This window comes from Leptodactylus fuscus, chromosome 4, assembly GCF_031893055.1.
Source record: "Leptodactylus fuscus isolate aLepFus1 chromosome 4, aLepFus1.hap2, whole genome shotgun sequence".
Lineage (NCBI taxonomy): Eukaryota > Metazoa > Chordata > Amphibia > Anura > Leptodactylidae > Leptodactylus > Leptodactylus fuscus.
This window is the reverse complement of record NC_134268.1, coordinates 223,203,065-223,215,898: the sequence shown is the minus strand read 5'-3', so window position 1 is coordinate 223,215,898 and position 12,834 is coordinate 223,203,065. Positions and strand designations below refer to the sequence as shown.

Here is a 12,834-nt window from a genome sequence, read left to right as displayed (position 1 = left end):
TTTACTTTTTTTAAACTTTTTTTTTTTGCTTGTATTAGACCGCCTAGGGGTATTGACATGGGTGGGCGGTGTCGCGGATTGTCAGAGCGGTGGGGGTCGGCAAACATGGCTGCTCCGGAGCGTTAAAGAGCCTCCTGGAGTATTGGTAAGGTGAGGGGCAAAGTGGTAAAGTTTATGTATATGTGATTGTGTGGGGTCAGGGGCGAGGCTGTAGAGGGCAATATGAATTGTGTGGCTTGCTATGGTCCAAAGTGTGTGAGATTGCAGAGATGGTGGTGTGAGTTTGGGTTTTGTGGGGGTCCTGGCACAAACGTATGTGTGCTATTGTGACGAAAAGTAGCCTATTGCGCAGTCGGGTGTATTAGCTATGTTTGTGGAAAATTTCAGCCAAATCGGTGGAGCGGTTTTTGCGTGATTGAGGAACAAACATCCGAACATCCAAAATTCACAAACCCACAAACTTTCACATTTATAATATTAATAGGATAATACTACCTCCTATGTACAATAATATAACTACTATAATACTACCTCCTATGTACAATAATATAACTACTATAATACTACTCCTATGTACAAGAATATAACTACTATAATACTACTCCTATGTACAAGAATATAACTACTATAATACTACCTCCAAAGTATCTGGAGGTCAGAAAAAAGCCAGATAATGTAAAATTGTGGAGAAATGTATATATCGATTGCTGAATACTCTGATAACACTGCAAATAAGTCTGTTCATTTATTTATGGATTTATTTTTTCCCCTCTTTTTCCTGCCAGCAATGGACTCTTAAGTTAAAGTGATTATCATATGTGTTATCTGACGGACATGTCTGATTTATGTTATATTATTATTAGCTATTAATTCTGCTGGAATGTAATGTATTTTTTTTTTTTGTTTTTACTAATAAAAATTACCTCCTATGTACAAGAATATAACTACTATAATACTACTCCTATGTACAAGAATATAATTACTATAATACTACTCCTATGTACAAGAATATAACTACTATAATACTGCTCCTATGTACAAGAATATAACTACTATAATACTACTCCTATGTACAAGAATATAACTACTATAATACTGCTCCTATGTACAAGAATATAACTACTATAATACTACCTCCTATGTACAAGAATATAACTACTATAATACTGCTCCTATGTACAGGAATATAACTACTATAATACTGCTCCTATGTACAAGAATATAACTACATACTACAGATGTATATTATAGCGGTGTATTTTACCAATGGCATGTTTTCTTCTCTACAGACTCAGAGCCGGTGATAAAGGTTGAGCGGGAATCTCCTGAGGCTTCCATTCCTGTTGCTCCTAGTGAGATTTCTTCGTCTCAGGAGCGCCTTGGTGTTCAGTGTTTACGTTGCGGGACTTTCTGTAACAACCAGTGTAGAATGGGATTTCAGTGGAATACACAGGGAATGTATCCGGGACCTCCTATGGATGGAAATCATGGGAAGCCGTATGTGAATCCTCCACCCGCTTACTTCAATGGGAGCCCAATATCTCCAGGATATGCAGGGAGAAATGAAGGAATGTCCCATCCCCCCTCTCCATTGGCGCACTATGGGAATGCAGGAATGGTGCCACTGTCTCCACACTATCTTGGTCCTGGATACAGAAATGCCACTGACCCGAGCCCTCCATTTTCAATGCCTGAGAGACCTGGAAATCCAGTGTTTGCTTTTGAGCAAATGCCCATGGGCCCGCCTAGTAGTCACATTGGTAAGAAGGAAGTTTGTCCTTTTTTTTATTTATTTATTTTTTTATTAATACAAAGTGCAACTAAAAAACTTGTCCCTCTCTGTTATACTGTTATTGGAGGTGGGACTAGAGGCTGTGTTGGGGGTGTGGTAATGGCATATTTTTCTTTTTTTTTAATATTGTACTTAATTTTTTTTCTTTAAAATAAATCGAATTTTTTTTTTTTTTTTTTTTTCTTGGGGAGGGTGCTGATTTTTCCTGTAACTGGGACTGAAACCTTATCCCCAGTTACAGGAGGAGTGCACCCTCCCGCCCATTGCTGCTGAGCTGATCTGCGTCCTCTAGGACCCAGCAGCTCTAAGAGTCTCTGATCCTTGGCGGATGATGTTACTGCCAGGTCAGAGGGGAGCCGTATCATGGCGGCTCCTATAGCTCTGTATACCCTAATAGGGTACAGAAAGCAAGCCCCCACACAGCTATAGTCATGTAAAAATAAGGTTTATGTACTCATCATAATCTGACACACAACTTTTTTTTTTTTCCAAAGAATAATTAGTAAAAATTAGTACCGTGTACGAGCAGAAGCCGACTTGAATATAAGCCGAGGCCCCTAATTTTACCACAAAAACATGGGAAAACTTTTTGACTCGAGTATAAGCCGAGGTGGGCGGGGGGGGGGGATCCACCATTGCAGATAATACGTCTGGTCATGTGCATTACAGCTTAATAACTCCATGGGGATCATAGTAATAGCAGTTAACCTCATCATGTCCCTCACATTAACCCCCTGTGTGCCTGACATAAGTTACTGATATGTGGGACATATGGAGGTAATAATTAGGTATATTCATCAATAAGGTCCTTCATTAGTACCCCCATGTGTCTCACCTATTAGTAACCCTTATATGGGGCACACAGGGGTTAATATGAGGGACATGATGGGGTTAACTGCTATTAATGGGAGGCGCATGGAGTTACTGAAACTAATAACCCCAAGTGCCTGAAATTACTAGGAATAGTGACCCCTGCAGGTACCTGAGTGTTACTGTCACCTTACTGTAGCCTCCTCTCCTCCATACTACAGACATCTTCTATAAGACGCAATGAATCCTGCACATAATGGCCTCTGATTTATCTGCAGATTCTAGTGGCTACAGGACCTTTGATGACATCACAGTCACGTGACCTAATGACAAGCCAATCCCAGAGCAGTAGCACTAAAGGACCTCCCACTTTGTTTAATTTATGCAGGTCCTTCAAGTTTCTGTGCTCCGTGGAGCCTGACTCGAGTATAAGCCGAGGGGAGCATAAAAACTGTGCTGAAAAAGTCGGCTTATACTCGAGTATATACGGTAAATAATAATAATGGTATTGCAGTGATTGTATCAGCTTAGAATAACGGTAAGAGGGTAGTGTACGTCATGGCGGTTTTTGTGTCAGATTTCTATTTAGTTTCTAAGGGAATGAGACCTACAGAGGAAGGTTCCTCGGCCCTGCTGCATCCACTAATGGCTTCAGCTCAAAAAATCCATCACAAACCACCACCGCAGCTCTACCATTATAGCAAAAAAGAAATGTGGAATTACTCTTGTTTTTTCCTTTTCTCAGTTCCCTCCCTGATAACATTAATAAGTTACATTTACCCCAATATAGTGCCTAACCCCCCAAAAAAAAACACTTAGAACACAAGCCCTCTGACAATCATGTTAATAAAGGTAGAGGACAGGGTCTAAGAGAATTGGGATGGGAACGGCGTGACCGGAGTGTGCCCCTTCCTCCTACACGTCTACTAGGAAGGAGGGGGCTGCCTGCCATTCCTTGGACAATGTACATGGGGGATGTGGAGATAAAACCTGTGGTGGGAGTGCAGGAATATCAAGGAGCCTTGTAAGACTAAGTGCTGGCGAAGACACAAACCTAAGCGAGTGCTGCAGACTGTATCTGCGGGAAAGGTTTATATACCAGAAAGCTGGAAACATGGTGCTTTCCCCTCCTCCGCACTGCAGAGATTCTCAGGATTTTTAGCTCGTGCACTTTTAAAGGTTACATTTTTTATTTGGATTATTCAAATAACTTTGCCTCTTTTTTGGTAAAGCCTATTTGCAGATTTTAGTTTTACTTTCATTTAATATGTGGGGAAAGAAGAAAAGTTTTTCCTTTATTTTATTTTCTTAACTCGCATAGTCTGCTAAAGGGCTACTAAAATATCTTGTAAATCTGTTCAGTTTTCTTTCTCCCTTTTACAGGTAACTTTTATGCAAAGTTTTGTTGGTGGGGGTGGGGCTTTGTGTGTGGGCTTTGGGCTTCGTGTGTCTTACATTTATTTTTTGGTGTTTTAAAACCCCAATTACAAGAACAATACCCCCCTCCTAACATACACTGCAGAACTGATCTGAGTCCTCTAGGACGCAGGAGCTCCTGCAGTTCCCCGGCACACACTGATCTAGGTTCTCTAGGACCCAGGAGTTCCTGCAGTTCCCCAGCACTCAGCGATCTAGGTTCTCTAGGACCCAGGAGCTTCTGCAGTTCCGCAGCACACACTGATCTAGTTTCTCTAGGACCCAGGAGCACCTGCAGTTCCTCGGCACACACTGATCTAGGTTCTCTAGGACCCAGGAGCTCCTGCAGTTCTCTGGCACACACTGATCTAGGTTCTCTAGGACCCAGGAGCTCCTGCAGTTCCTCGGCACACACTGATCTAGGTTCTCTAGGACCCAGGAGCTCCTGCAGTTCCCCAGCACACACTGATATACGTTCTCTAGGACCCAGGAGCTCCTGCAGTTCCCTGGCACACACTTATCTAGGTTCTCTAGGACCCAGGAGCTCCTGCAGTTCCCCGGCACACAGCGATCATGTGATCATAACATGGTGGCTTCCATAGTTGTATACAGGCCCCTCTGTGCTCAGCGTGTGCAGTAGCCTCTTTATTTACATTTGTCTGGACACTGTTCATACTACACATCGCCATTCACGTCAGTGGATCAAAGCTGCTGTACCAACCAATGTGCACAATAAAGGGGTCACAGTACTCGTGCCCGTGCTCCAGACTCTTCATTGCTCACATCGGTTGGTACTACAAACGCCAAATATCAGACCACCACAAGTCTTCTATGGATGGTCAGTCCTAAGGTTAGGCTTAGTTTTAGAATCCTCAGTATCCCCTTTAAGGAGCACTTTCTTGGAAACCACATACAGAATCTCGTTAACGCTAATTATTAGAATTTTTCTCCAATTTTTTGTGCCGAATAAGTATTAAGGGTTCAGAATGCAAAAGACAGAAAGTAGGAGGAAAGTTTATGGACCGAGCGAATAGTCCGGACTGTGTTGTGGATCTCTCTACGGATGTGCGACCTGTAGTGACGATACACCGTACGTTGTCCATAGTGTAAAGTAGAACTGACCGGTGAAGAGAACTCGATCTAACGTTACAAAATGTTTCTTGTTTCATTTCAGATCTCGAGAACAGAAATCGAAATCCTCATGTAAACAATGCGATGTTCCATGATCGAAGAAATCCTTTGCCCCCGTGTCCCGCCTGCGGAACATTTTGTAATAACCAGTGTGGAATGAACATTCATTGGGATCAAAGGAGGTTGCACCATCCTGTTCCTGGGCCGGTGGATGGGGCACAGGGGCATCGTTACAATTCTCCTCCAAACCCGTACTTTACTGGTGGAGCAAATCCTGCAGCTTTTGCAAATATACGCCCTCCTGTCAGACACGGAACCCCTCCAGTAAATGTTCAAGGGAACGCTGGGATGAGTCAGATATCCGCACCTTATTCCGGATTTCGCAGGCCTGGAGATGCTAAGTCTCCAAATGTTTTGCTCAACAAACCAGAGCTCTCTGCCGGCAATGCCATTCATGGAAGTGGTGCAGCAGCTTCTTCGCCTCATGGCCCTAACCAGGCGGTCAAGTACGGAACGGTACCTACAAACAATGGTGGGAATCACAAGAAGTCTCAGTCTATGTCTCCACTGGCAGCTATTGAAACGATGCCAGTGTTTTCTGCCAGTAACAGTCCTGTTGGTGACCAGAGGAATAGACCTTTACCCCAAACAGTGACCAGCAGTGATAATGGCAGAGACCGAAACGCATTGCCTCCGTATAATGGACGACAACACCAAAATTATTCTATCCATAGTAACAAAGTTACCCGAGTACAGCCAGCGACATCAGCAACTGGAAACACTGGACAGTCGAAACCTGGTGAAGCAGCTGGAAATAAGAATGCCTTGTCATCGGGTGGAGGGGACATGGTTTCCAAAAACACTGCTCCCTCATCTTCTACGTTTCTTGGTCAGGATGTGGAGCGGGTTATAGTAAATGAAAGTCATGTCGCTAAAAGGGCCTCTAACCAGACACCTGAAAGTGGACCTCCTGCAAAAAGACCCAGTCCACCGGTGATCATTGTTGACTGCGATGAAGATAAACTCATCCTGCCTTCGAGAACCTCTGGGAATAATGAAGGTCCTGCATGTGTTGTACTTCCCACCAGCAAACCAGGTCTTTCTGCAGCTCCTGTTCTCGTTGGCGGAGGTCAGGATTCTAAGAAAACTCCGCCGCCCGAGGCAAAACAGAATAGGTGTCCCACGCCACCAATTACCATCAGCAACATTCGGAGTGTCGCCACATCTGAAATCAAAGAAAATAAGCGCCAAACACCACCCATTACCATCAGTGACATCCGGGGTGCTGACACGCCTGAAAATAAGCGCCAAACACCGCCAATCACCATCAGTGACATCCGAGGTGCTGACACACCTGAAAATAAACACCAAACGCCACCAATTACCATCAGCAATGTCCGGAGTGCTGCAACGCCTGAGAATAGGCGACAAACGCCACCAATTACCATCAGTAACATCCAGGGTGCTGGCACGCCTGAAAATAAGCGCCAGACACCACCAATCGCCATCAGTAATATCCGCAGTGCTGGCATTTTTATCCCTCCGCCTTCCAGGGGACCAAAAGAAATAAAGAAGGACTCCAACCCAATCATAATTATTGATGACAAGGATGGGGACCAAGTGGCCCCACCACGTGCCCCTCCTGCCAGTAATCCAAATACTGAGCTGAAAACATCTAAACCTATGACCCCTCCATCAACCATCCACAAAAGTCACAGGGACCCTCCTCCAGTTCTTCCTCCTCTCACCTCAGTTAATAAAACCATCCAAGCTCCAGGTGGCCAACAGGGACCTGCAGTTTTGGTCAATAAAGTTCAGATGCAGCAGCCCTCACCGATTATTGTCACCGGAGGTAACCAGCCCTTGTCTGTCCCTGTAAACGGCAACCAAAGTATCATGCTTACATTCCCCGTCACCGTCGGTAGTTCGGGAATTGTGCTCGCAACCCCTGTGAATATTGCAGAGAACCAGATTTCGGGCATGAATCAGAACACCAGAGTGCCAATTAGTAAGAACACCAGACTCGTGCCAACAAATAACACCACCAATCCCAAGACCGTCAATCCTAAATTCAGCTCCGTAGCGATGACCCCAATAATTGGTCAAACGAATACACTTCCAATGTCTGTGCCTCCCGGACATGCAAAACCCGTGGCCATTAATGTTAACCAATCTGGCAATATCACCAGTGCTCTCAATATAAAGAACTCCAACCTTAGCAGTGGAACCCTCAAGGCTGTGCCGGTATCGGCGGCAGGTAATGCACCCGTTGGACAGACAATTCCACTCTTTGTAGATGCCAATTCGGGTCTCATTTTTACTGGATCTGCGGTCCCTTCCAAGGATAACGTCTCCTCTGGTATTAGCAATGCCACGGTGGTCACTGTTAATGGGGGTGTCGTCGCTGGAAATGTCGCTCCGGTAACCTTGGGTGGAAAACTGGCGTTTAGCAACATCACCGGTGTAAATGGACTACAGATTGGCAACAATTCTCCCGTTGCGCTTACTGGCAACACCAATAACTTCAGTAATAAAGGAACATTGAGTATCAACAATCCCACGATCCTCACCTTAAATGGTGGCTTGGGCATTGGCAATTCAGGGTCTGTCGCGTCACCCATAGCGAATATCGCTTCTGTCAATGCAAATAGGACTTTGCAGGTGGCTCCGCCTCCAGCTTCTACTGTCGTAGGTGGTGCCAGTCAGCAGAATAATCACATACTTATAAAGAGGGTTGGAGAGCAGAGCGGGGTGTCCAGCCAACCCAACAGCGAGCAGCAGCCGCCGCCCCCGGTCGTAGTGGAAAGACTCTTCAAATGCAGCGACTGTGACGAGAAGTTTAATTCCCTCGAGAACTTGACTTCCCATCAAGTAGTTCACAGGCCGAGAAATGACCCATCTGGCGGCCAAGTTGCCAAATCATCCTCCAAAAACTCTAGCGAAGTTCTTCCAGGAACAGGAGATGACGATGCTCCGACCATTTTGTACACTACACAAGGAGACGACGGAAGCACGGTCTATGTCGTTACCGTGTAGATGTAGCAGATGCAACATGTTATACGTTGTTCTTTTTTTTTTCTTTTTTTAGGGGTCGTTTTAGTTACAAAAAGGGGGTACACGAAACTTTCTATATGTGTAAACGTTTTAAAACCTATTAGAAAATTAGATTTGCATTGTGTTGTACCCCGGGCATTAGTCTTGGAACGTCTAGAACATCGGCATGATCGTCGGTAGGTGACCTGCCTTTCCACCGCTGGATGTTTAACCAGAAAGGGAAAAGTCAATCGTCGTTTAGAAATGTAAAAAATGTAAATAACGCAGCGTAGATTTAGCGATTAACGCAACGTACTTGAAGCAAATCGCTTTACTGTTTCCACTAACCAGCTTCCCAAACTTCCACAAGGTCTCTGAATCCGGAGGGGTCCGGTAGGTTGGCACAAGTTATGGTGAACTTCTACAGGACTGTTCATGAATCCAGGGGGCAGTGACAGAATTTGGGGGACATCATATACACTAATGCCTCAACAGGGGGCGATATATCAAGCTTGTACGTTAGCCTTCTGTTGTCCAAGATTTACAATATAGGGTTTTTTGGTTTCTTTACGACGTTGTACATTTTCACACTGCTCACTCCGCTGGGTAACACATTGGGTATATTTGGCGACTGACCTGATAAATCTCCCTCGTGACATAGTGCCGATCATTCTCCACCTGATTCCACAGTCGCTAAAGTCCTCATTTTTGTTCCCCCCGGCACCTACTTTCATATTTTGCCACCAACACAGTCCTCTCGAAATAAGCAGATCACTCGATGAACAATTGTCGGCACTATTGGACAGGCTGCTGATCGGGAAGGCGAAGGTTTACATAGTCAGATAGTCCTGTCTATGCCCTCTCTGGACCCATACACTATACTATCCCCTGAGTGGCCTGGTCATGGTATAATGCACCATTGGTGGCCCCCACACAGTATAATGACCCCTAGTGGCCAGCTGTATAGTGCTATAGGTGCCCTCGTACAGCATAATTCCCCATTACTGGCCCCAAAACAGTATAACGCCCAGTTGATTTTCCCTAACGTTATGATGCCACATCTGTGCCCCCTCATTGAATAATGTCCCTTCCCCCATAGTGCAGTGCTCCATGTACACCGGTGTAGGGGTCCTGTAGAAATCCCGTCCTTGCTCTGACCACATCGGGAGAACGACTTCTCTTCAGACCGTTGTCCCTTTTGCCCTGATGTAACCCGTTGGCAGCAGAGCGGGGCCTGGCAGTCACCCGGCTGGCCATACAGCAGCGTAGTCCTATTAGTGCTGTGGTTACGTACGAGGCAGGGACTATTGTCGATCTCTCTCTGCCACTATTGCGCTATATCTGTGTAAGTAGGACAGTGGTTGGGAGATGAGTTTTTCTCCGGACCACTATCATGTCGGGGCAGGGAGCCTGGTGCACCTCATGGACTATAATGGGATCCAACACCTGTCCATCGTTCTAAGACTGAAAGTGGTGGCCAAAAAAGACTTTTTTTGCCTACAGATTCCTCGACTCGTCAGTTTGGCTCACTGCTAAGCTACCAGTCCTTGCCAGCTTCACTGTGGCCGTTGCCTCCAGCTTCTTCCACCTCAAGTCTCCATAGTATCGGTGCACGTATCTAGACATCTTCTGCATCACTGACCCAATGTCCTCCTGCCCGGCCTCATCTCCTTGTCTCACCAGACCAAGGACTAAGCAGCTGTTAGACTTCCTTGCTCCCTCCAGACTCCTTGGGTCGTGGATTATCGCCTCGGATTTGGCAGCTGAAATACAATTTTTAGATCCTTCAACATCTGCTGTGCGGAGATCTGGATGGTTGGCCAGTCCGTCCGAGATCGTCAGATTAGCGTTCTCTACTGTGTATGGCCGAGATTAAAGGGGTTTCCAGGCTTAACAAGACTAGGTTATCAATTTAAGATTTTGGGGATCTAACACTGGGGTCCCCGCTGATCTGGTGAGCTCTGCGGCTTCTTCATGATTGATATCGCAGCTCAGCCCATTCTCTTGAATGGGACTGAGCTGTAAACAGTGTGACTTGTGAAGGATTAAACAGCTGATCTGTGGGGGTCCCGGGTGCCTGAGCCCTGCTGAAGTCCTTATGGTCAAATGACAACATGCGGTGAGGATGTTCTCTAGTCCGTGGCTATACAGACCGATCACATCGCTCCCCCTCTGTGCTTGGGGTGGAGATCTTTCGTATATTAGAGGGCTGATCCCCTAAATCTAAGTTCGCCCAAACTGTAATTCTTTTGACGTTTTTGCTGTAATACATTTGTCATACACTCCTTAAAGGGAGTCTGTCAGCAGAGCCGGCGGCGTCACCCCACAGATACATAGGTTACGGTCGCCTGGATCAAGCGCTATGTCCTTGTGCGTCGCTGACTCCATTGCTGTGTTCGCTGTTTTTGACAATATGCAAATGAGCTCTTTGTAGTAATGGAGGCTCTCGTTGCTCCAAAGAGCTTATTTGCATAATGACAAAATGTCAGCAGTGGAGTCAATAGGAGGAGACCCGGAGCTGTATATCCGCGGGGTGGGCCGATGTGTGAGCTTCTGCTGACAGACTCCCTTTGTTGTTGTCTATTAACCCTTCATGCCTCTGCACATTGTTATTGTTATTTTGTCCGGTTTGTGGATTAGATGTTCGTTTCATCACAATGGGGAAATGACGGTAATTTGCCCCTTTACGAGGTCGCATCGTTTGGGATGTCCTAGAAATGGAGGTGTGACCGGTGCCCAAGCAGTCGGCTTTCTATAGGTGTCTGACACCGGTCACCATCGTTATCGCCCCCCGGAGCTCTGGCCCGGTTACTGCCCCCGCGACGTGTTCTGGTCGCCGCCAACGTCAACTTGTAAATATTTTCTATCAGTGTTTTATTACCCGATGTAGTGTTATGTACCTGACCCGTCACTTCTACCTCAGCATACGGTCCCGGGGTACACGGCCTCTGATTTCGATTTTTCACATAACTTTGTACTCAATAAATATTTTAAAGTCCGACCTTGGGTCGCCTTTCTTTTTTGTGCAAGAATCTTATGGAGGACGAAGCTGCTGAGGGTTGGGGTAGAGATGGGTGGGCCGCGCAAATGGGAAGAACGTAGAAGTAACTTTATGCAGCATTTATTGGTCGAGCCGGCGGACACAGGCAGGGGTTCACTTATATATGTCTCAGAAGAGGATTGAATGAAGAGGACCTATGTATCTGTGGGGCTGGGTGATACGTGAGGTTCTGCTGACAGACTCCCCTTGTCATTGGCTATTAAGGGCAAGAAAGGGAATCCGCCTCGTGACAGCGCCTTTCGGACTAGGCCCATTCATTTGGGCTTACTCCAGAGCGGGAAGCCATGGCAGGCGCGTTTTGGTCCTGTGGCTTCCCGCCCAGAATCAGGACCAAAATACGCAGTCACTAGTCCCGTGTGAACGAGCCCTAACCCTTCACACATCTGCACGTTATTATTATTTTGCAGTCTTGTGGCGACTAGATGTCGCTTAGATCACAAGGGGGACAGTAATGCGCAGAGATTTCTGGGACGGCGTGTTCCTTTGAGGCGCCCTCTAAATGCAGCTGTGGCCTGGCCGTTTACTCCCTTACATTTATCCAGATATTAAAATGTTAAAAAATCATAATGGAAAAATAAAATCCCCTCCTGTGCGGAGAAAAAAAAGACACATGGCCTGGTCATGAACTGGTTAATGAACCAAGCGAGCGCAGGCGCCATAGAGAGAGGAGGAGAAGGGGTGGGGGGCGGGTGACAGCCCCCGGATACAGAGGTGAGCTGGCAGGCGTTGGCACTGGAGCTGCATCCCCTGGACTGTCGGATCCATCCGGTTTATCAGAACAGGCCCAAAAAGCAGGAAAAAAAGCGGACACTAATAAACGGAGACGTCGGTGTCCGCTATGGGAGGAGTTGTCAACGGACTCTACAATAACGCACATCCAATGGTCTGAGCGGGAGATTGTTTCATCATATACCATTATATATTGTATCATATTATATACTCTTTTTTTTTTTTTTTTCTTGAGAGATGACACAGACTGTCATCGCTGGTTTTGGGGTTTTGTTTTTTGTGCACACTGTACGGTATAAATGACAATCGTTATTCTGCAGGTCAGAGATTTCTCGCCGTACCAAATTTTTTTTTTTTTTTTTTTTTATACTTTACTATCATTTGCTTTGCCAGGCCGTCACATTTTCTGTCTCCGGAGCGGTGAGGGCTTGTATTTTGCTCGCTGAGCTGTAGTTCGGTCACATTATGCGGTATTTATGCCGATTTGATTTTTGTTCCAATGTTTTGCTGGGAGAAGATGAACAAAAAATTTATTTTTTATTTTTTTTTTCCCCTCTTCAACAATTCACTGAATGGGATTGAAATAACAACAATGATTTATGAATGGGAATTTCAGACATCACCGTCACAATTCTGAGTTTGTTTTAATGATTCATTAGAGATTTTCCATTTTTTTGTATTCTGTTTCTCGTCCTCGTAGTGTTTGATACGAGATTGTTCTCCTATAATCACTGACGCTAGTCAAGGCCGCGTGTACTGATAGTAGCCAAGGCCGAAATCCAGCGGAGCCTCATTCATCCGTTATATCGCCCCCCTCAGGTCACCTCTACGTCCTCTATATGGGAGCCTTATAGTTCTTCGG

General features: G+C 45.7%; 1 protein-coding gene across 1 annotated transcript in view; it reads left to right on the top strand.

Annotated features, from left to right (window-relative positions):
• LOC142201043 (uncharacterized) overlaps positions 1–11,181 on the top strand; it is a 29,712-nt gene extending 18,531 nt beyond the window's left edge. Inside the window, exons 4-5 of the mRNA XM_075271862.1 lie at positions 1,290–1,760; positions 5,193–11,181. Coding sequence (XP_075127963.1) covers positions 1,290–1,760; positions 5,193–8,185 — 3,464 coding nt within the window. The 3' untranslated portion in view covers positions 8,186–11,181. The remainder of the gene's footprint in view (positions 1–1,289; positions 1,761–5,192) is intronic.
• The last annotated feature ends 1,653 nt before the right edge of the window (positions 11,182–12,834 follow it).